At 49.1% G+C, this 23,349-nt stretch overlaps 1 protein-coding gene across 2 annotated transcripts in view; it reads right to left on the minus strand.

Moving 5' to 3' along the window:
* R3HDM2 (R3H domain containing 2) overlaps nucleotides 1–23,349 on the minus strand; it is a 282,716-nt gene that overhangs the window by 15,530 nt on the left and 243,837 nt on the right. For both annotated transcript variants that reach the window (XM_075337072.1, XM_075337071.1), the window contains 3 exons: nucleotides 8,502–8,671; nucleotides 6,323–6,467; nucleotides 6,149–6,246 (listed from right to left, as the gene is read on the minus strand). In XM_075337072.1, coding sequence (XP_075193187.1) covers nucleotides 6,149–6,246; nucleotides 6,323–6,467; nucleotides 8,502–8,671 — 413 coding nt within the window. The remainder of the gene's footprint in view (nucleotides 1–6,148; nucleotides 6,247–6,322; nucleotides 6,468–8,501; nucleotides 8,672–23,349) is intronic.

Below are 23,349 nucleotides of genomic sequence, written 5' to 3' on the forward strand. Positions count from 1 at the left end.
TTTGGGAACTAGGAAGAGGTTTGAGTAGAAACCTCTGAACCGTTCCCGGGTGGCAACTGGTACAATTACTCCGTTGGCCTGCAAGGCTGCCACGGCCTGTGAAAAGGCGGCGGCCCTGGAGCAGGGGGGGGAGTTGAGAGAAAAAATCTGTTTGGCGGGCTGGAAGAAAATTCTATCCTGTAGCCGTGAGAGATGATATCTCTCACCCACTGATCGGAGACTTGTTGAAACCAAGCGTCGCCAAAGTGGGAGAGCCTGCCACCGACTAAGGACGTGGCTGGATCGGACAGAGAGTCACGAGGAATCAATAACGAATAACGTTTGGAACACCATTCTAAGTCTGAACTGGGTGCAAAAACCTAAAAAAAACATCATCAGCTTCCCATACACGGTAAGTTTTTTTAACTGCATGAGAGGACACACACAAGCTAGGGACCCCAACGTAGAGAAATACTTTGGCGTAGTGTTGGGGCTCTATTGCATTGATCAATTCAGTAGATAAATTTCTCTTGATTCATATGTTCATGGCAGTAATGCAGATTACATTTTTCACATTTTCACTCTTACATATAGCTATTGGATTTTTCAAGTCAGTATTCACACAGCAGTTTCTGCTATTTCATGTATTCCCCTTACATAGTCACTGGTGTCAAAAAAACACCAAAAAGGAGCCAAGACAAATGATATGTGCACACACAGAATGTGGTGAGCCTTCCTCATAAAGATGGCTGCAGCCGAGGTGCAAGATGCTGATGTCACAGCCACTCAACCTCCACACTAGGGGGGAGGGGCGGCTGCTTAGCATAAGACATGCACACTAATAAGGCTTGCACTGGGAGCCCATCATATAATGAGTGAAATGCACAGTGTCTGAACTGTGACCTATAAATGACGCCAGAAACCCAAATATAAACTAATATCTCACTATTTGAGGTATGGCACATTTTATCCATTTTTGCAGGATGTGTGTGGACCTTTTGAATTCAGGTGATTAAATGGTGAGCCTGTCATGTGTTATGTACTCGTAGTGCTAACTGACCCGCCTGGACCTGGTGTTGTGCGTCATTTATAGGCCATTATTCAGACACTGTGCGTCTCGTGTATCCGTGCGAGATGCACCTATATAGTGCTGTTTAGCCCGCCTGACCTGGGTTTCTGGCGTCATTTATAGGTCACAGTTCAGACACTGTGCATTTCACTCATTATATGATGGGCTCCCAGTGCAAGCCTTATTAGTGTGCATGTCTTATGCTAAGCAGCCGCCCCTCCCCCCTAGTGTGGAGGTTGAGTGGCTGTGACATCAGCATCTTGCACCTCGGCTGCAGCCATCTTTATGAGGAAGGCTCACCACATTCTGTGTGTGCACATATCATTTGTCTTGGCTCCTTTTTGGTGTTTTTTTGATATAGTTCTTTGTGGTTTTTCTAACTATAGTCACTGGTGTGCATACCTTATCTCCCCATAGTGATGTTTTTTTAGGTTTTTGCACCCAGTTCAGACTTAGAATGGTGTTCCAAACGTTATTCGTTATTGATAGTAGTTTTTCGTTTGTGAACCCACCCCAACCACACCTATTGCCAATCCATATCATACGCATAAATAGCCTGGGTCTCAGCTTCCCATACACGGTAAGTTTTTTTAACTGCATGAGAGGACACACACAAGCTAGGGACCCCAACGTAGAGAAATACTTTGGCGTAGTGTTGGGGCTCTATTGCATTGATCAATTCAGTAGATAAATTTCTCTTGATTCATATGTTCATGGCAGTAATGCAGATTCCATTTTTCACATTTTCACTCTTACATATAGCTATTGGATTTTTCAAGTCAGTATTCACACAGCAGTTTCTGCTATTTCATGTATTCCCCTTACATAGTCACTGGTGTGCATACCTTATCTCCCCATAGAGAGTCACGAGGAGGCTGCCTTAGTGGCAGGACCTCCTGCGGTCTTCTGCGGACGCGCTCTGGAGCGCCAGTCGGATTTCTGGTCCTTGGCTGAGTTAGCGGACGAGGCGGAGGGCTTAGAGGACAACCAGTTGGAGGAACGAAAGGAGCGAATCCTCGACTGAATCCTACCCTGGGCAGGTTTCCTGGTCTTGGTTTGTGGCATGGAAGTACTCTTCCCGCCAGTAGCCTCTTTAATAATTTCATCCAGCTGTTCACCCAACAGCCGGGAACCAGCAAAAGGGAGCCCAGCAAGGTACTTCTTTGAAGAAGCATCTGCCTTGCACTCTCGAAGCCACAAGGTCCTGCGGATAACGAGGGAATTAGCCGAAGCCACCGCAGCGCAGTGAGAAGCCTCCAGCATGGCAGACATGGCATAAGAAGAAAAAGCTGAAGCTTGAGACGTTAAGGCAACCATCTCGGGCATAGATTCCCTGGTGAGGGAATGCATCTCCTCCAGACTAGCAGAGATGGCTTTGAGGGCCCACACTGCTGCAAAAGTTGGAGAAAACGCGGCCCCCACCGCTTCAAACACGGATTTGGCCAGAAGGTCAATCTGACGGTCAGTGGCATCCTTAAGGGAAGTGCCATCAGCCACCGACACAACGGTCCGGGCTGAGAGCCTAGACACCGGAGGGTCTACCTTTGGGGAGTGAGCCCACTCCTTGACCACCTCAGGTGGAAAGGGAAAACAGTCATCAGAACCACGCGTTGGGAAGCGTTTGTCAGGACAGGCCCTGGGTTTGGTCACAGCGGCCTGAAAACTGGAGTGGTTAAAGAACACACTCTTTACTCTCTTAGGCGAGGTAAACTGGTGCTTTTCTGCCAGAGAGGGTTGCTCCTCTGATACTGGCGGATTGAGATCCAGTACAGAATTAATGGAAGCAATCAAGTCACTAAATTCTGAGTCACCCTCGGAAGGAGCAATGGGGCACATGGAGTTAGCCTCCGAGCCCCCTGTATAGGCATCCTCCTCATCCTGCGAGTCCTCAGCCCTTGAATCAGAGCCACGGGATGAGGAGGGAGAGGGAACCGTGCGGAGCCTCTTAGACGGACGGGGTCCGTGCCCTGATGATGAATCCTCTGTGAGCTCCAGTCCTAAAAGGCCCCTTAGCAAGAGCATTAGAGGCACCCTGTGAAGGGGGCTGATGCATATTCATCAAAGTCCTGGACAGAAGTCCCATGGACTCAGCAAATGACTGGGAGATAGACCTAGAAAAGGACTCTACCCAGGCCGGGGGTTCAGCCACATGTGCAGGAGCAGCCTGAGAGACCACTGGGGCCGAGACCCCAGGCCGTGGCACCTCCAAGTTAGAGCAGACCTCAAAATGTGGATAGGTGCTCGCTTCCGGCAGCGGAAGCTTACATGCAGCACATACAGCATAAAGCTTTGGAGCCTTGCTCCTTGTGTGAGACATGCTGCATGAGTGGGGGGAAACAGCTTCTATAAAGGGAATGAATCCCAGGGAGAATATAGCAGAGGTCCACAACCGGAGACCAGCTGTGGCTTACCAGACCACTGGAAGCGGTGTTGTGTGCCCTCTAGATCCCGAAGCCCGGACCCCCAATGCACAGCACCTCAGCAGGGATGCAGAGTGCAGGACCGGCCAGAACAGAGTGAAACCTGCCCAAGAAAATGGCCGCCGGAGCGAAGAGAGGGGGCGGAACCTTGGGCGTCCCTGTAGGAAGGGCGGAATCTGGAGGGTCATAGAGGCCTGCAGGGGGGGAGTCGCACACAAGCAGTGAGGAGGGTCCCTCCCCTGTGCAGGACGGCCACCGGGAGGGGATATGCCTGTCCATCAGCATGAGTGACATGCGAGGGCAGGTAACAGAAACTAGGCCTCCAGCGAAGCCGGGGCCTAAATTTAAGCAGCGAGGCCGACGAGCAGGCACCATCGGCGCATCGGCGCGGTTCTCGAGTGAAAAGCCAGAGGACCGGCCGGAAATGCTAAAAAACACACTCTCCCCCCACAATAAATGACAGGGACCCCCAACATATGAACGTCTCAAGCTACTTAGCTGCTGAGACGGAGGGCCAGGTCCCTGGGGGTGAGTGCTCCGGTCCAGCAGGGTCCTCAAGGGGCTGTGGCCGGAGACCGGTCACCTGCCAGGCATGGAGACCGTGCTGGCTCCCACTTCAATCCAGAGCCCAGGAGGGATGGTGAAGGAGCACGGCATGTAAGGATCCAGCCTTGGAAATCAACCTTACAACACCACCGACACAGTGGGGTGAGAAGGGACATGCCGGGAGTCCAGACGTGGACCCGCATTTCTTCAATCTTCTTCCAAAAAAAAGGAAAAAAAGGAAAAAAATCATATGAGAACGCATGTGTGGATGTATGCCTCCTGAACACAAAGCGAAAAACTGGTTGTGACTGGTTCACCAGGGGGTGTATAGGCTCAGAGGGAGGAGCTACACCTTTTAGGTGTAGTACTTTGTGTGTCCTCCGGAGGCAGAAGCTATACACCCAAGGTCTGGGTCTCCCAAAGGAATGATAAAGAAAACTGAAATATCACAAGGACATAAGTATTCAGACTCTTTACTCAGTATTGAGTAGAAGCCCCCTTTAGCGCTAGTACAGCCATGAGTCTTCTTGGGAATGATGAAAGTTTATCACACCTGGATTTGGGGATCCTCTGCCATTCTTCCATGCAGATCCTCTCCAGTCCGTCAGGTTGGATGGTGAACGTTGGTGGACAGCCATTTTCAGGTTTCTTCAGCGATGCTCCATTGGGATTAGGTCAGAGCTCTGGCTGGGCCAGTCAAGAATGGTCACAGAGTTGTTCTGAAGCCATTTCTTTGTTATTTTAGCTGTGTGCTTAGGGTCATTGTCTTCTTGGAAGGTGAACCTTCAGCCAAGCCTGAGGTCCAGAGCGCTCTGGAAGAGGTTTTATTCCAGGATCTCTCTGTATTTGGCCGCATTCATCTTTCCTTCAATTGCAACCAGTCACCCTGTCCCTGCAGCTGAAATACACCCCCACATAGCTGCCACCACCATGTTTCACGGTTGGGATTGTATTGGGCAGGTGATGACCAGTGCCCGGTTTTCTCCACACATACCGCTTCGAATTATCACCAAAAAGTTCTCTATTCGTCTCATCAGACCAGAGAATCTTATTTCTCATAGTCTGGAAGTCCTTCATGTGTTTTTTTGCAAACTATGTGGGCTTTCATATGTCTTGCACTGAGGAGAGGTTTCCATCGGGCCACTCTGCCATAAAGGCATGACTGGTGGAGGGCTGCAGTGATAGCTGACATTGTGGAACTTTCTCCCATCTCCCTACTGCATGTCTGAAGCTCAGCCACAGTGATCTTGGGGTTCTTCTTTACCTCTCTGACCAAGGCTCTTTTCCCACGATTGCTCAGTTTGGCTGGATGGCCAGGTCTAGGAAGAGTTCTGGTGGTTCCAAACTTCTTCTATTTAAGGATTATTGGAGGCCACTGTGCTCTTAGGAACCCTGATTACTACAGAAATTCTTTTGTAACCTTGGCCAGATCTGTGCCTTGCCACAATTCTGTCTCTGAGCTCCTTGGGCAGTTCCTTTGACCTCATGATTCTCATTTGGTCTGACATGCACTGTGAGGTCTTATATAGACAGGTGTGTGCCTTTCTAAATCAAGTCCTATCAATTTTATTAAATACAGCTGGACTCCAATGAATGAGTAGAACCATCTCAAGGAGGATCACAAGGAAATGGACAGCATGTGACTTAAATATGAGTGTCTGAGCAAAGGGTCTGTGATATGTGATATTTCAGTTTTTCTTGTTTAATAAATTTGAAAAAATTTCTACATTCTACATCTGTTTTTTTCTGTCAAGATGGGGTGCAGAGTGTACATTCATAAGAAAAAAAATGAACTTTTTTTGAATTTCCCAAATGGCTGCAATGAACCAGTGAAAAATTTAAAGGGGTCTGAATACTTTCCGTACCCAATGTATAATTTAATTTGTTTACAGAACATCAGAGGACATGTACTAAAGACATTTTATAAAGACTTCCAATATTATTAAGTAAATCCAGTTTTAGAATGTTACTCAGTCCTGCAGTATACACATTTGATTTGTAGTATTACTATTGTATTAATTCTATGTACCTAGAAAAACTAATGAAATCAACAATTAACATATTTGCTAAAAATCAGGCGAACTGAACGCAACCATCCTACACAACAGCTTTATGCTACATTCTGTATGAGTACCAGTTGTGCGGAGTAGGGCGGTTGACTGTGCAATAATGGAGGACAAACTGAAAGGTTGTACTGGAGTGGCTGTCCAAGCAAAGAGTACCGGCCATCACCTGCAAGCAGAAGAGACGTGTGACAGATGACATGCGTGCTCAAGCCACACATGAAACCATTAAGCTAAATACGTACCTTGTCCTGGACCAACAGGTCGGGGAAACTGCGGGATGACCGATAATGGCGACAGTCCTGTGCAGACACTGTTAATGTTGGAGCCAGGAGAAGGTGTTGGAGACTGTGCTGGAGATGTAATAGGACTGCTCATAAGGTTACTAGGCTAAATAGTATATATAAAAAAAAAATTAAAAAAAAATGTTAAAAGGGGTTGACCGTTTGTTTTTTGTTTTTTTTTTAATTCAGTATGTGCATGGATTTCTGTAAACTCCATTTAGATGAATAAAAAAAAAAAGTGACAAAAATGTCAGAATAAATCAGCCACATGTAACATAACGAGCAGCACAGACCTGCTTTAATGAGACTTAATGTCTCAGTACTTCCAGCCACTTATTCTCATCCTTATGAGAAGTGCTCACAAGGTTTTTTTTTAATTATATCTGGGTTTATTAGTCTGGCACCTGCCCAAAGGGATTAGAAAAACTGCAGTGGCTGCAAAAGGAATTCTTCCCACTTCGCCTCGAGTTAGAAGGCTTAGATTGTTGCCGTGCCAGCTGTATGCCAATCCAAAAATCAGTGCTTCACTCAGCTACTGATTTTTTTTTTTCCTCCTTAAAAGGGGTATTCTCAAGTTATTAAATTGCTTTAGTGAGATACAATGAAAAGAAACAAGTTTGCAATGAGAGAGCTTTTATCTTTCATAGTGTCCAGCTAGTTTCAATGGAGCTCAGCAACTAGTGCCTACCCACACCGCTAGCTAAATTTCAGGAGAGGTTAACTCTTTATATTCCAGTCATCTCTCTCCAGCCAAATTATTTCTATACAGCAGTTACTTGCTCACCTCGTTCTCCTCCATCTTTGCTTCTGCTGAGCTGCTTCTATTAATCTTTTAAATCTTTCTGTCCAGAGCTGTGTGCTTTTTCAAATGCTATCTCTATGTGTAAATGTAGTGTTATTGTAGACCGAAAAACAAACCATTAAAGGGAACCTGTCACCACTTTTTTTGCCGTATAAGCTGCGGCCACCACCACTGGGCTCTTATATACAGCATTCTAACATGCTGTATATAAGAGCTCAGGCCGCTGTGAGAACATAAAAAACACTTTATAATACTTGCCTAACTGTTCTGCGGTGGGCCTAATGGGCGTCTTTTGGCAGTCTTTGTCCTCTTTCTGAAGCCTGGGTGCATGACGTGTCCTACATCATACACACTCGCTGATCCTGCGCAGACACACTACAATACTTTGATCTGTCCTGCTCAGGACCTGAATGCCGGTGAGTTTTGATGATGTCGGAAGCGTCATGCACTGCAGCTAGAGAAGGAGGATGAAGATGGCCGAAAGAGGCGGCGCCGGCACCGGAGAACGGAGACACCCATATGGCCCACAGCACAACCGTTAGGTAAGTATTAAAAAGTGTTTTTTATGTTCTCACAGTGGCCTGGGCTCTTATATACAGCATGTTAGAATGCTGTATATAAGAGCCCGGTAGTGGTGGCTGCAGGTTCTACGCCAAAAAAGTGGTGACAGGTTCCCTTTAAACGTGAACCAGCAGAACTGTGCGGAGCTTTTTTTTTCTGCTTAGCTTTTTAGTTAGACTAATGCAATGTTCGCAAACAGTAATTTTGCATCCAAAACCTGCTCTTTTAACAGCAAATACACCATTTTCAAAACACAGGTTTTCCTGTTTTTATTTTGAGAGGACCATAAATGATTTGTCTACAATACGTAAATATCAATGTTTGCTATGTTTTTGCACTCTATCATTGCTTTCTATGGATGAACAAAAAAAAAAATGCGAAAACGCTGAAAGAACTGACATGCTGCAGATTTCAAATTCAGTCAGAAAAAAAAACAAAATAAGCGTTTGCATGAGATTTCTGAAATCATAGCTTTTGCTGGTACTGTGAAATGCATAAAAACTATCACTGCATGTGACCATGGCCTAATACTACACCTCTGCTACTCACCAGATCTGTCATTCAATGAGGAGTACCCGCCCTGCCAGAAACAATGAAGTAAAGAGACTGTAAGGAGACTGCACAGCTCTGAGCTGCTCAAGAGACAACTCGAGAATACCCCTTTAAAGAAGGAATTAAATCAATAGTTAGGACTGACGGTCATGTACTTTCCTCTGTAGTGATATTCCACTATAACCACCTTGTTCCATAGAGCAGAGAATTATCCCATCTTCCTACCTGAGTGCTAGCATCAGCACCATATAGATGTTCAGGTTTCTGCCGTTGATCAACACTAAAATATTTGCAGTGGTTCCACTGAACCATTGGTGGGTTTTGGGACGTTCCTTGAGGACCATTGGGTACATTCAACTGCATCACCACCACACCCAGACTGGAAGGGTTGACTCCTATAATGAATAGGATACATTAGCATATAACAGTTACATTGACAATACATTTTAGGGAACATTTAAATGAACGGACCAGTGACATGCGAAGTAACTTATAATATAAAGAACCCAATGTTCCAGCTTCATCTCGCAGGATGTATTCTTGTCTTCCAGACAGATGGGGACTATGATGAGCATTTCATATCACATACCCAACCTTATTTTTAGCAATCTGTACATAAAATGACTCAAATGTTATTGAGATGCATCGTGACAGCTGACTGACATCTCTCAGCAGTTTTGCAACAAATTTACTGGAAGACTGACAGAACTATGCAACAAGCTGACCGGGATTCTTCATGGATTAATGACTATTCTGGATACACAAGATGAAAGACTGAAAAGTGGGAGGATGGCGCTAGTAGGCTTTTCTTCCCCTTATCTAAATGGCAGCTGAAACCCTTAAAGCTATGTGCACACATGGCATTTTATTTTTTGCTCATTTTAATCAATCAATAAAAGCAAGGAAAAAGCACCCCAGCAAAGTCTATGAAGATCCTGATTTGGTGTGCACACGCTGCTTCTTTTTTTTCTTGCAGACTTTGTTGCTGAAAAAAGAAGCTACATGCCAATTGTCTTTTGCATTTTTTTTTCTGCGTTTCTATAATTCCCTGCAGAGCTTTATCACTACAAGGAATTATAGAGCAGCACTTTGCCTTAAAGGTCATGCATACAGCATGGTCTGTGAGGCTCTCTGTAGCTCAGTAACCCGGGGTCATCATGAGGACGACCCAGGGTTACCATGGCAGCAATCGTACCCCTGTGATCAAATTACAGGAAACCCGATCACCAGGGAGAGAGGAGCGATTCCTCTCCCTGCCTCCTGAATGCTGCAATCGCATTGATCGCAGCTTTCAGGGGGTTAAAATGCCGGGAGCGGCGTGGGCACCGCTAAGGGCAGTGAGAGCCGGGTCCCAGCAGTAACATCAGCCGGAGACCCGACGCGGGGGTACAGTGTAGTAAACCCTGCGATCGCCATAACAAAAAAAAAAGCATCAAAAGAAGCAGGAAGAGAGGCAGGAAAAGAATGCATGTGAAAAAATGTACAAATGCAATTAAACATGATGTTTTTATTCTGCTGCGTTTTTCCTGCCAAAACATGATTTTTTTAAGTGCAGAAAAGAAGCACAATAAAAGGCAACATGGGCCCGTAGCCTTACATTGAATTTAAAAAGATTATATTCTATAATGTTCTGATGAATAATTCACTTTTATTCATTTAATTTAATTTATTGAAATGCTGAATTAAAAAATTAAAATGTGGTACTCGAGTATATGAATAATTGCCATATAGATTACAGGAGTAATAAAGCTGCAGAATTGGAAGGTCAGCAATGGACCGTGTTAGGCGCGGTGCTAAAGCACATGAATCATTTTTCACATAAGGAAGGAAAAAATATAATCGCAGAATGCAAATAAAATAAAAAACACAAACATTTTGAATAACATAATATGCGACAAGGTTATGGGGGAAAAGTTATTGTATTAAAAAACACAATATTCAGACATTAAACTAATGATTCTGGCAGTGGCTCTTCGATAGGAGGGCTCAGCTCGTGTCCCCTATGTATTGGCAGGGATAGAAGCTGGGTGATTGATCACTCACAGCTGACACTTTTCTAAAGCCTATGGGGGCCCTTAATTTAGTTGTGTCTACAGTTTCACTGAAAATAAGACATATTGGAATTTTGGGGGCTTTTTTGAGAATGCTGAAAGCATATTGCCACTGTCGGAGGTGGAGGATTGCAAGGGTCCCAAATTGATTAAAACAGGCATGTACAGTAGCGGACACCCCCTGTCACCTTCATGTAGATAGTAGATAAAAGGTAGACAAGTAAGAGCAGGGGTAACAATAGCTATGGTCATGGGGAAGTGCATTATACACCCACAAGGGTGCTAGGAACCAATGTACAATATCATAACATATTTACAATTGCTTGGTCTTTTAGTGGTTCGTTTTCATAATAAAATGGTAATCAATTTTTCGATCAGATGCTGAAAAACTGGCCAGTAAGGGAACCATACACACTAGGTAACCGCTACATAATATCCTGTCCTTCATCCACAAGAAGCTAATGGGCGCCAAACTCATCGCCAAGCCATTCTAAGCAGTAAAAAAATAGTTAAAAGGAAATGAGCATTAAGGGGGTTTTCCAAGTTACGAAAGTGTGGGCAAGGGGAGGTGGCTCTAAGAGAATGTAAGGCTATGTGCCCACGTGACATTAAACCTGCGGATTTATCTGTGGAAAAACCACAGATTTTCTGGATTTTCCAAATAAATCTGCAAATTTCAGCATGTACAGACACTCCCCATGTTATCCTATGGGACATGGGGAGGGCTGCGTCCATGCTGCGGATATGTGCGGCTGCGGAACATGCTGTGGATGTCCCACAGCCGCACGTAATTGCATTTCAATTCTTTCTGTGGAATTTCCTGCGGAAATCCCGGCCCTCCACTATGGAGATAGGGCTGGGCCTTCCGCAGGTAATCCGCATGAATGTCCACAGGTTTACCGCAGCTATTTTGCTATACTACCACAGCTAAAAAAGCTGCGGATTCCGACGAACAGCTGCGGGAAACCTGCGGCCGTACCTGCAGATATATCCGCAGGTACAAACACCCGTGGGCACATATCATATTTTTATATATACAGTAATATTGGAGTTTATGCATTCATTAATCACAGTGTATTGTTAATAACTAGTCAAATTGTCACCCAAAAAGATCTGCCAATACACATCTAATGTCTAGTGTCCCTTTTAGGGCAGACCGGTATGCTCCCGACTGTCAGAACATCCACCTTCATGGAATAGCGGTATGTTCCATCTGTAACCAATAGTGATTACACTTTTTATACCTTTTTAATGTTTTTTGAATAAAGGAGCAAAGCTTTGTTATTTTTATTGATTTTGACGTCAACGCCTTTTTCTTCAGTTGTTCGAGGTCTGCAACAGAACTGGTGCCCACAATGAAAGGGGACAGATCTTGGACTGTTCTTGGTAACGTGGCAGCTCTCTCAATACTGCTCCATTCCATAGAATAGGCATAGTTATTCCCTTAATTGCCGACGGCCACCATAAAGAGGTCTTTACACACTAGGTGACCATTTGCAGACCTACACAATCTTGGGACAGTCTGACAATCTAATAGGTATGATGGCAGCAAAACCAACAATTACCGTATTTTTCGGACTATAAGACGCACCAGACCATAAGACGCACCCTGGTTTTAGAGGAGGAAAATGGGAAAATAAAATTTTAAGCAAAAAATGTGGTCATGAAACACTTATGGGGCGAGGATCTGCTGCTGACACTGTTATGGGGTAATGTCCTGTTCATATACTCCCCATGGCTGCTCATACACTCCCCATGGCTGCTCATACACTCCCCATGGCTGCTCATACACTCCCCATGGCTGCTCATACACTCCCCATGGCTGCTCATACACTCCCCATGGCTGCTCATACACTCCCCATGGCTGCTCATACACTCCCCATGGCTGCTCATACACTCCCCATGGCTGCTCATACACTCCCCATGGCTGCTCATACACTCCCCATGGCTGCTCATATACTCCCCATGGCTGCTCATATACTCCCCATGGCTGCTCATATACTCCCCATGGCTGCTCATATACTCCCCATGGCTGCTCATATACTCCTCATGGCTGCTCATATACTCCCCAGGCTGCTCATATACTCCCCAGCCTGCTCATATACTCCCCAGCCTGCTCATAATAAACCCCTATCCTGCTCATATACCCCCATCATCCTGGTGTATGGCCGCATCCTGAAAGAAGGGAATTTTGTTTAGTTACCGTAAATTCCTTTTCTTTGTCGCTCCATTGGGAGACCCAGACAATTGGTACGCATAGCTCCACAGATTAGTCAGCAGCAGCTGCTGACTATGTCGGATGGAAGAAAAGAGGGCCCATAACAGGGCCCCCAGCATGCTCCCTTCTCACCCCACTCTTGTCGGCGGTGTTGTTAAGGTTGAGGTATCCATTGCGGGTACGGAGGCTGGAGCCCACATGCTGTTTTCCTTCCCCATCCCATTTAGGGCTCTGGGTGAAGTGGGATCCTAATCGGTCTCCAGGCACAGAGACCGTGCTCCATCCACAACTCCTGGGGACTCTGCTGGATAATGGAGCCGAGTATCGTCAGGGACATGGCCCTGCTACTTTGAGGTACTCCGTGTCCCCGTGGGGACCGCGCACAGAAACACTCCAGCATTGCTGGGTGTGTTAGTGCGCCGGGGACCGCGGCGCTGACCGCAATTGTGCCATCACACGCTGCAGCGTGGCTGGGTGTGTAGTGTATTGGGGACTACCGCGCTGACCGCCGCTGCCATTGTTATACAAACGTCCGTTGGAACCCTGGGATCTGAACAGGGTGCTGATGGTTCCTCAGAAACCACCGTTCGAGCCAATGAGGGATATTTCTTTCGCACGCCTTTCGCAGAAAGTGGTTTTCCTAGTAGCAGTCACTTCACTTCGGAGAGTGTCTGAGCTAGCAGCTCTGTCATGCAAAGCCCCCTTCCTGGTGTTTCACCAGGACAAGGTGGTTCTGCGTCCGGTTCCGGAATTTCTCCCTAAGGTGGTATCCCCCTTTCATCTCAATCAGGATATCTCCTTACCCTCTTTTTGTCCTCATCCAGTTCACCAATGTGAAAAGGATTTGCACTTGTTAGATCTGGTGAGAGCACTCAGACTCTACATTTCTCGTACGGCGCCCCTGCGCCGCTCGGATGCACTCTTTGTCCTTGTCGCTGGCCAGCGTAAAGGGTCACAGGCTTCCAAATCAACCCTGGCTAATCTGTGGAGCTATGCGTACCAATTGTCTGGGTCTCCCAATTGGAGCTAGAAGAAAAGGAATTTACGGTAAGTAAACAAAATTCCCTTCTTCTTCCAGCTCCAATTGGGAGACCCAGACAATTGGATGTATAGGCTATGCCTCCGGAGGCCGCACAAAGTATTACACTAAAAGTGTAAAGCCCCTCCCCTTCTGCCTATACACCCCCCGTGCTCCCACGGGCTCCTCAGTTTTGGTGCAAAAGCAAGAAGGAGGAAAAAAATTATAAACTGGTTTAAAGTAAATTCAATCCGAAGGAATATCGGAGAACTGAAACCATTCAACATGAACAACATGTGTACACAAAAAAACAGGGGCGGGTGCTGGGTCTCCCAATTGGAGCTAGAAGAAAAGGAATTTACGGTAAGTAAACAAAATTCCCTTCTTCTTTGTCGCTCCATTGGGAGACCCAGACAATTGGGACGTCCAAAAGCAGTCCCTGGGTGGGTAAATAATACCTCATAATAAAGCCGTAACGGCTCCGTCCTACAGGTGGGCAACCGCCGCCTGAAGGACTCGCCTACCTAGGCTGGCATCCGCCGAAGCATAGGTATGCACCTGATAGTGTTTCGTGAAAGTGTGCAGGCTCGACCAGGTAGCCGCCTGACACACCTGCTGAGCCGTAGCCTGGTGCCTCAAAGCCCAGGACGCACCCACGGCTCTGGTAGAATGGGCCTTCAGCCCTGAGGGAACCGGAAGCCCCGCAGAACGGTAACGGTGACAAACCCCCTGCAGGAACGTGCGTACCTGTGGAAGTCTGGCCAAGCGCTTCTGAAAAAACACAGAGAGCGCAGAGACTTGTCCCTTAAGGGAGCCAAGCGACAAACCCTTTTCCAATCCGGACTGAAGAAAGGACAGAAAAGTGGGCAAGGCAAATGGCCAGGGAGAAAAACCCTGATCAGAGCACCACGACAGGAAAATTTTCCACGTCCTGTGGTAGATCTTGGCGGACGTTGGTTTCCTAGCTTGTCTCATAGTGACAATGACGTCTTGAGATAACCCTGAAGACGCTAGGATCCAGGACTCAATGGCCACACAGTCAGGTTGAGAGCCGCAGAATTCAGATGGAAAAACGGCCCTTGAGATAGCAAGTCTGGTCGGTCTGGTAGTGCCCACGGTTGGCCGACCGTGAGATGCCACAGATCCGGGTACCACGACCTCCTCGGCCAGTCTGGAGCGACGAGGATGACGCGGCGGCAGTCGGCCCTGATCTTGCGTAACACTCTGGGCAACAGTGCCAGCGGAGGAAACACATAAGGGAGCTGAAACTGCGACCAATCCTGAACTAAGGCGTCTGCCGCCAGAGCTCTGGGATCTTGAGACCGTGCCATGAACGCCGGTACCTTGTTGTTGTGCCGGGACGCCATGAGGTCGACGTCCGGCACCCCCCAGCGGCAACAGATCTCCTGAAACACGTCCGGGTGAAGGGACCATTCCCCTGCGTCCATGCCCTGGCGACTGAGATAATCTGCTTCCCAGTTTTCCACGCCTGGAATGTGAACTGCGGAGATGGTGGAGGCCGTGGCTTCCACCCACAGCAGAATCCGCCGGACTTCCTGGAAGGCTTGCCGACTGCGTGTGCCGCCTTGGTGGTTGATGTATGCCACCGCTGTGGAATTGTCTGACTGAATTCTGATCTGCTTGCTTTCCAGCCACTGCTGGAACGCTTTCAGGGCAAGATACACTGCCCGTATTTCCAGAACATTGATCTGAAGCGAGGACTCTTGCTGGGTCCACGTACCCTGAGCCCTGTGGTGGAGAAAAACCGCTCCCCACCCTGACAGACTCGCGTCCGTCGTGACCACCTCCCAGGATGGGGGTAGGAAGGATTTCCCTTTCGATAATGAAGTGGGAAGAAGCCACCACCGAAGGGAAGCTTTGGTCGCCTGCGAGAGGGAGACGTTCCTGTCGAGGGACGTCGGCTTCCTGTCCCATTTGCGTAGGATGTCCCATTGAAGAGGACGCAGGTGAAACTGCGCGAAAGGAACTGCCTCCATTGCTGCCACCATCTTCCCCAGGAAGTGCATGAGGCGCCTCAAGGTGTGTGACCGACCTTGAAGGAGAGATTGCACCCCCGTCTGTAGTGAACGCTGCTTGTTCAGCGGAAGCTTCACTATCGCTGAGAGGGTATGAAACTCCATGCCAAGGTATGTCAGCGATTGGGTCGGTGTCAGATTTGACTTTGGAAAATTGATGATCCACCCGAAACTCTGGAGAGTCTCCAGGGTAGCGTCGAGGCTGTGTTGGCATGCCTCTAGAGAGGGTGCCTTGATCAACAGATCGTCCAAGTACGGGATCATCGAGTGACCCTGAGAGTGGAGGACCGCTACGACAGTAGCCATAACCTTGGTGAAAACCCGTGGGGCTGTTGCCAGGCCGAACGGCAGTGCCACGAACTGCAGGTGTTCGTTCCCTATGGCGAAGCGCAAGAAGCGCTGGTGCTCTGGAGCAATCGGTACGCGGAGATGAAGGGAATTTTGTTTACTTACCGTAAATTCCTTTTCTTCTAGCTCCAATTGGGAGACCCAGACAATTGGGTGTATAGCTATTGCCTCTGGAGGCCACACAAAGTATTACACTTAAAAGTGTAAGGCCCCTCCCCTTCTGGCTATACACCCCCAGTGGGATCACTGGCTCACCAGTTTTAGTGCCAAAGCAAGAAGGAGGAAAGCCAATAACTGGTTTAAAGACCAATTCAATCCGAGGAAACATCGGAGAACTGAACCATACCACATGAACAACATGTGTACCCGAAAAAACAGAAAAACCCCGAGAAAACAGGGCGGGTGCTGGGTCTCCCAATTGGAGCTAGAAGAAAAGGAATTTACGGTAAGTAAACAAAATTCCCTTCTTCTTTGTCGCTCCATTGGGAGACCCAGACAATTGGGATGTCCAAAAGCAATCCCTGGGTGGGTAAAAGAATACCTCATGATAGGGCCGTCAAACGGCCCTCTCCTACAGGTGGCCAACCGCCGCCTGAATGACTTATCTACCTAGGCTGGCGTCTGCCGAAGCGTAGGTATGCATCTGATAATGCTTGGTAAAAGTAAGTAGACTCGACCAGGTGGGTGCCTGACACACCTGCTGAGCCGTAACCTGGTGCCGTAATGCCCAGGATGCACCCACGGCTCTGGTAGAATGGGCCTTCGGCCTTGAGAGAACCAGAAGCCCAGTAGAACTGTAGGTTTCAAGAATTGGTTCCTCGAGCCCCCGAGCAAGGGTGGATCTGGAAGCTTGCGACTGTTTACGCCGACCAGCGACAAGGACAAAGAGTGCATCCGGGTGGCGCAGGAGCGCCATGCGGGAAGTAGAACCTGAGTGCTCTCACCAGAACCAACAGATGCAAATCTTTCTGAAATTGATGGACTGGACGAGGACACAAAGAAGGTGAGGTGATATCCTGATTGATATGAAAATGGGATACCACCTTAGGGAGAAATTCCGGAACCGGACGCAGAACTACCCTGTCCTGGTGAAGGACCAGGAAGGGAGTTTGTATGAGAGCGTTGCTAGCTCGGAAACTCTCCTAAGAGACGAGACCGTTACTAGAAGGCCACTTCCCGTGAAAAACGGGAAGGGAGACATCCTTCAAAGGCTCGAAAGGCGGCATCTGGAGAGCAATTAGAACCTTGTTCAGATCTCAGGGCTCTAACGGCCGCTTGTACGGAGTGCTGAGAAGACAAACTCCCCGTAGGAACGTGCGTACCTGAGGAAGTCGTCGTTTCTGAAAAAATACAGATAGCGCTGAGACTTGTCCCTAAAGGGAACTGAGCGACAACCCATTTTCCTACCTAGATTGCAGGAAGGAAGGAAACATAGACGATGCAACCGGCCAGGGAGAAACACCCTGCGCCGAGCACCGAGATAAGAACATCTTCCACGTCCTGTGGTCAATCTTGGCGGACGTTGGTATGCTAGCCTGTCTCATGGTGGCAACCACGTCCTGAGGTAATCCTGACGACACTAGGTTCCAGGACTCAATGCCACACCATCCGGTTGAGGGCCGTAGAATTCAAATGGAAGAATGGCCCTTGAGACAGCCAGTCTGATTGGTCTGGTACCACAACATCCTCGGCCAATTTGTAGCGACGAGGATGGCGCGGCCGCAGTCGGTCTTGATCTAGCGCAGTACTCTGGGCAACAATGCCAGAGGTGGCCCCTAAGGTAGCTGGAACTGCGACCAATGCTGAACTAAGGCGTTTGCCGCCAGAGCTCGATGATTGTGAAACCGTGCCATGAAGCTGGCACATTGTTGTTGTGCCGTGACGCCATTAGATCGACGTCCGGCCTCTGTCAGCGGCGCCAGATCTCCTGAAACCCGTCCGGGTGAGGAGACCATAGTCTTTCGGCCACACCTCAGCGACTTAGGAAGTCAGCTTCCTAGTTTCCACACTTGGGATGTGAATTGTGGATATGGTGGATGCCGTGTCTTCCACCCACATCAGAACCTGCCGGACTTCCTGGAAGGCTTGCCGGTTGCGCGTTCTTCCTTGGTGGTTGATGTATGCCACCGCTGTGGAGCTGTCCGACTGAAGTCGGATATGCTTGCTTTCCAGCCGCTGTTGGAAGGATTGTAGGGCAAGATACACTGCTCTGTGTTCAAGAACATTGATCTGAAGAGTGGACTCTTGCTGAGTCCACGTACCCTGAGCGCTGTAGTGGAGAAAAACTGCTCCCCACCCTGATAGACTCGCGTCTGTCGTAACTATCGCCCAGGACGGGGATAGGAAGGACCTTCTTTTTGACCAAGAGGTGAGAAGAAGCCACCACCGTAGAGATTACTTGGCCGCCTGAGAAAGAACGACGACTCTGTTGAGGGACGTCGACTCCTCGTCCCATTGGCGGAGAATGTCCCATTGTAGTGGACGCAGTAAAACTGCGCGAAAGGAACTGCCTCCATTGCTACCATCTTACGTAGGAAGTGCATGAGGCGTCTCAATGTGTGCGACTGGTTCTTAAAGAAGAGCTTGCAGCCCGTAGTGAATGCTGTTTGTCTAGCGGCAGCTTCACTATCGCTGAGAGAGTAAGAAACTCTATGCCTAGATATGTTATCGATAGGGTCGGGGTCGGATCTGACTTTAAAAAGTTGATGATCCACCCAAAACTCTAGAGAGTCTCCAGCGCAACGTTCGGGCAGTGTTGGCATGTTTCCTAAGAGAGTGCCTTGACAAGTAGATCGTCTAAATACGGGACCACAGAGTGACCCTGAGAGTGCAGGACTGTGACTACTGCTGCCCTGACCTTGGCGAAGACCAGTTGGACTGTCGCTAGCCGGAAGGTAGAGCTACGAACAGAGGGTGTTCGTCTCCTATAACGAAGCGTAGAAACGCTAGTGCTCTGGATCAATCGGCACGTGTGGATAAGCATCCTTGAAGCCTAATGATGCTAGGAAATATCCTTGGGACCTTGAGGCGATGACATGGCGGAGGGATTCCATCCGGAACCGCCTGGTGTCCACGAGCTTGCTGAGCATTTTTAGATCCAGAACGGGACGGAACGGCCCGTTGTTATAGGTACCGCAAAGAATTTGGGGTAAAAACCGTGACCTTGTTCCTGAAGAGGAACGGGGGTCATCACTCTTTCTGCCTATAGAGTGCACCCTGTTTGCAGAAGAGCAGCGGCCCGGCCGGGAGGTGGAGAAATTCTGAAGAATCGAGTTGGAGGACGAGAAGAATGTCTCACACTCAATGGTCATTGACCTATGGCAGCTAAATATCGCCAAGGCGGGAGAGCCTGCTACCGACCGAGGCCGCAAGTCATGAGGAAGCCGCCTTGGAAGCGGGTTTTCAGACTGTCGCTTTTTTGGGCGAGACTGAGCCCGCTAAGAATCTTAGCTCCTCTGATCCTTTTGAGTCCACATTGGACGAGGAAAAATGGGACCTGCCCGAGCCTCGAAAAGGCCGAAAACCCCGACTGCCTCTTGCTCTGTTGGGGTTTGTTGTGTCCGGGCTGAGGAAAGGATGAATCCTTACCCCTGGACTGTTTGATGGTTACATCCAACGCTCACCAAACAGTCGGTCAGCAGAAAAAGGCAACTGGTTAGGCAACCTTTTTTTTTTTTTTTTTGGAAGCAGAATCTGCCTTCCATTCACTTAACGAGCAGACCAGGCTCTGCTTAAAAACACGGAGTAGCGGAGGCTACCGCCGCACGGTTCGCAGAGTCCAGGACAACCTGAATCGCGTAAGAAACAAATGCAGACATTTGAGAGGTTAAGGATGCCACCTGCGGCACAGATGTACGTGTAACCGTGTCAATCTGTGTAAGACAAGCTGAAATAGCTTGGAGTGCCCCAAGGGAGAGAATGCCGGAGCCAACGGTGCGCCGACAGCCTCCTAGATGGCTTTCGACCAGAGATCCATCTGTCTGTCAGTGGCATCTTTGAGTTTGCAGTTCCATCTCCCACTGCAACTATGGATCTAGCTACAAGCCTGGAGATTGGAGGATGCCGCTCGGGACATTGGGTCCAGTCCTTGACCAAGTCAGGGGACAGGGATAACGTGTATCCTAAGCCGTTTGGAGAAGCGCATATCTGGATAAGCGTGGTGTTCCTGGACTGCCTCTCTGAAGGCAGAGTGGTCCAGAAAAATACGTGAAGCTGACTCCTCCACTGGAGGAGCTGTGAGAAATAACCCACATTCTATAGATGGACGCTATAAGATTATTTACTATGGCGTCACAATCAGGTGTATCCAGATTGAGAGCGGTCTCAGGATCAGAATCCTGAGCCGCTACTTCCGCCTCATTACACAGCGAGTCCTTCTGTTAGGACCCTGATGAAACCGAGGCCGCTCATAGCGAGCCCACTTAGGCTGTCTGGGACTGACGTCCGTGCAGAGCCGTGACTCTGGGATGCGTGTGACATTCCCGGAGCTGTTAGTTATTCACACTGAGGGGGGCCATGGATCAATGATTCAACAGTGCCCATATTGTGAGAGACATGTCTGGACTGCTAGGCTTCTAGTATCATAGCCATAGTCTCAGAAAAACTGTCAGTAAATACTGCAGACACCGTCCTCATCCCCTGGCCATTAGTGCATACAATGGGAGTCTATGTACCTGCCGGCCGTATAGCCGTACATGCTGTACCAGCTGTATAGAAAAACATGTGGTTCTGCACCTTTGTTTTACACAGAGAATATGCTGATAACTCCTCCGCATAATCCAGGAGGGTATATACAACGTGCGACCAAACAGTGCAATGTATATAGTACAAGCATATCTATAAGTGCACTTCTGCACTAGTGGGGTTAGCACCACAGGTGCTGCTTAACGCCTGTTACAGCGATTGTGTGACTATCAGAATGCCAGGGTCTTCCACACTTGTCTCTGTATCGTACAGAAACTGACACTAATGGCTGCCGGTGTCCTTGTAGAGAAGGAAGCCGTGGGCGTGCCTGAGAAAGTGCGGGAATCCGGATTCACAGTGCACACAGTGAGAGGGGTGGAGTATGCAAAACATACTCCAGCTCTCAGCTCTGCTCTATGCAGCGTCACGCCCCTACCCTGACTGTCAGGGCTGTGGGCGGTAACGAAGGGAGACTAGGCCCAGAAGCCGGGGACTCGAGTTAACAGCGCGGCCGCCGTAAAAGCGCGGGCCGCGCTGAAGTCCCCGGCGCACCACAAGTGCCAGCCGCGCCGCAGTTCCAGCGGCCGGCGCGACCGATTCATAGAAGTGGCCAGCATCCCGCCCCTCTCCTGACTGGCAGGTCTGGGGGCGGGAACGAACGGAAGCAGGCCGCAAAAGCCGGGGACTCTAGTTATCAGCGCGGCCGCCGTAAAAGCGCAGGCCGCGCTGAAGTCCCTGGCGCACTACAAGTGCCAGCCGCGCCGCAGTCCCAGCGGCCGGCGCGACCAATTCCCATAAGTGAGCCTGCTTCAGCAAAGCTGAATGAGGCCATGGCACAGGCGCCGCAGCGCTGATGTCCCCCGGCGCACTACAACACCCAGCATGCTGCGGTGTGAGCGCCAAATGCACGGGGACACAGAGTACCTTGAGGAAGCAGGGCCATGTCCCTGATGTACTCCGCTCCATCCAGCATCTTCTCCAGGGGCTGTAGATGGAGCACGGTCTCAGTGCCTGGAGACCGGTAAATCCCACTTCACCCAGAGCCCTGTAAAAAGGGATGGGGAAGGAATCAGCATGTGGGCTCCTGCCGCCGTACCCGCAATGGGTACCTCAACCTTACAAACACCTCCGACATACAGTGGGGTGAGAAGGGAGCATGCTGGGGACACTATATGTGTCCTCTTTTCTTCCATCCGACATAGTCAGCAGCTGCTGCTGACTAAAAAGTGGAGCTATGCGTGGATGTGTTGCCTCCTTCGCACAAAGCACAAAACTGGTGAGCCAGTGATCCCACTGGGGGTGTATAGCCAGAAGGGGAGGGGCCTTACACTTTTAAGTGTAATACTTTGTGTGGCCTCCAGAGGCAATAGCTATACACCCAATTGTCTGGGTCTCCCAATGGAGCGACAAAGAAAAGCATCTTTGATATCGATCGATGCAAGGAAATCTCCCTGGGACATTGAGGCGATGACGGAGCGGAGGGATTCCATCCGGAACCGCCTGGTCTTTACGTGTTTGTTGAGAAGTTTCAGGTCCAGGACAGGTCGGAAAGACCCGTCCTTCTTTGGGACCACAAACAAGTTGGAGTAAAAACCGTGGCCCTGTTGCTGAAGAGGAACAGGGACCACCACCCCTTCTGCCTTCAGAATGCCCAGCGCCTGCAGAAGAGCCTCGGCTCGCTCGGGAGGCGGGGATGACCTGAAGAATCGAGTCGGGGGACGAGAGGTGAACTCTATCTTGTAACCGTGAGACAGAATGTCTCTCACCCAACGGTCTTTTACCCGTGGCAGCCAGGTGTCGCAAAAGCGGGAGAGCCTGCCACCGACCGAGGATGCGGAGTGAGGATGTCGACAGTCATGAGGAAGCCGCTTTGGTAGTGGCACCTCCGGTGGTCTGTTTAGGACGTGACTTAGACCGCCATGCATCAGAGTTCCTTTGATCTTTCTGAGGCCTTTTGGACGAGGAGAATTGGGACCTGCCCGCGCCCCGAAAGGACCGAAACCTCGACTGCCCCTTCCTCTGTTGGGGTATGTTCGGTTTGGGCTGGGGTAAGGATGTATCCTTTCCCTTGGATTGTTTGATGATTTCATCCAAACGCTCGCCAAACAATCGTTCGCCAGAAATTGGCAAACTGGTTAAGCGCTTTTTGGAAACAGAATCTGCCATCCATTCCCGTAGCCACAAGGCCCTGCGGAGTACCACCGAATTGGCGGCTGCAACCGCCGTACGGCTCGCAGAGTCCAGGACAGCATTAATAGCGTAAGACGCAAATGCCGACGTCTGAGTGGTTATGGACGCCACCTGTGGCGCGAACGTGCGTGTGGCTGCGTCAATTTGCGCTTGACCTGCTGAGATAGCTTGTAGCGCCCATACGGCTGCGAATGCTGGGGCAAAAGAAGCGCCGATAGCTTCATAGATGGATTTCAACCAGAGCTCCATCTGCCTGTCAGTGGCATCTTTGAGTGAAGCCCCATCTTCCACTGCAAGTATGGATCTAGCTGCCAGTCTGGAGATTGGAGGATCCACTTTGGGACACTGATTCCAACCCTTGACCACGTCAGGGGGAAAGGGATAACGTGTATCCTTAAGGCGCTTAGAAAAACGCTTATCTGGACAAGCATGGTGATTCTGGACTGCCTCTCTGAAATCAGAGTGGTCCAGAAACATACTCGGTGTACGCTTGGGAAACCTGAAACGGAATTTCTCCTGCTGGGAAGCC

Source organism: Anomaloglossus baeobatrachus, chromosome 2 (genome assembly GCF_048569485.1).
Source record: "Anomaloglossus baeobatrachus isolate aAnoBae1 chromosome 2, aAnoBae1.hap1, whole genome shotgun sequence".
NCBI lineage: Eukaryota > Metazoa > Chordata > Amphibia > Anura > Aromobatidae > Anomaloglossus > Anomaloglossus baeobatrachus.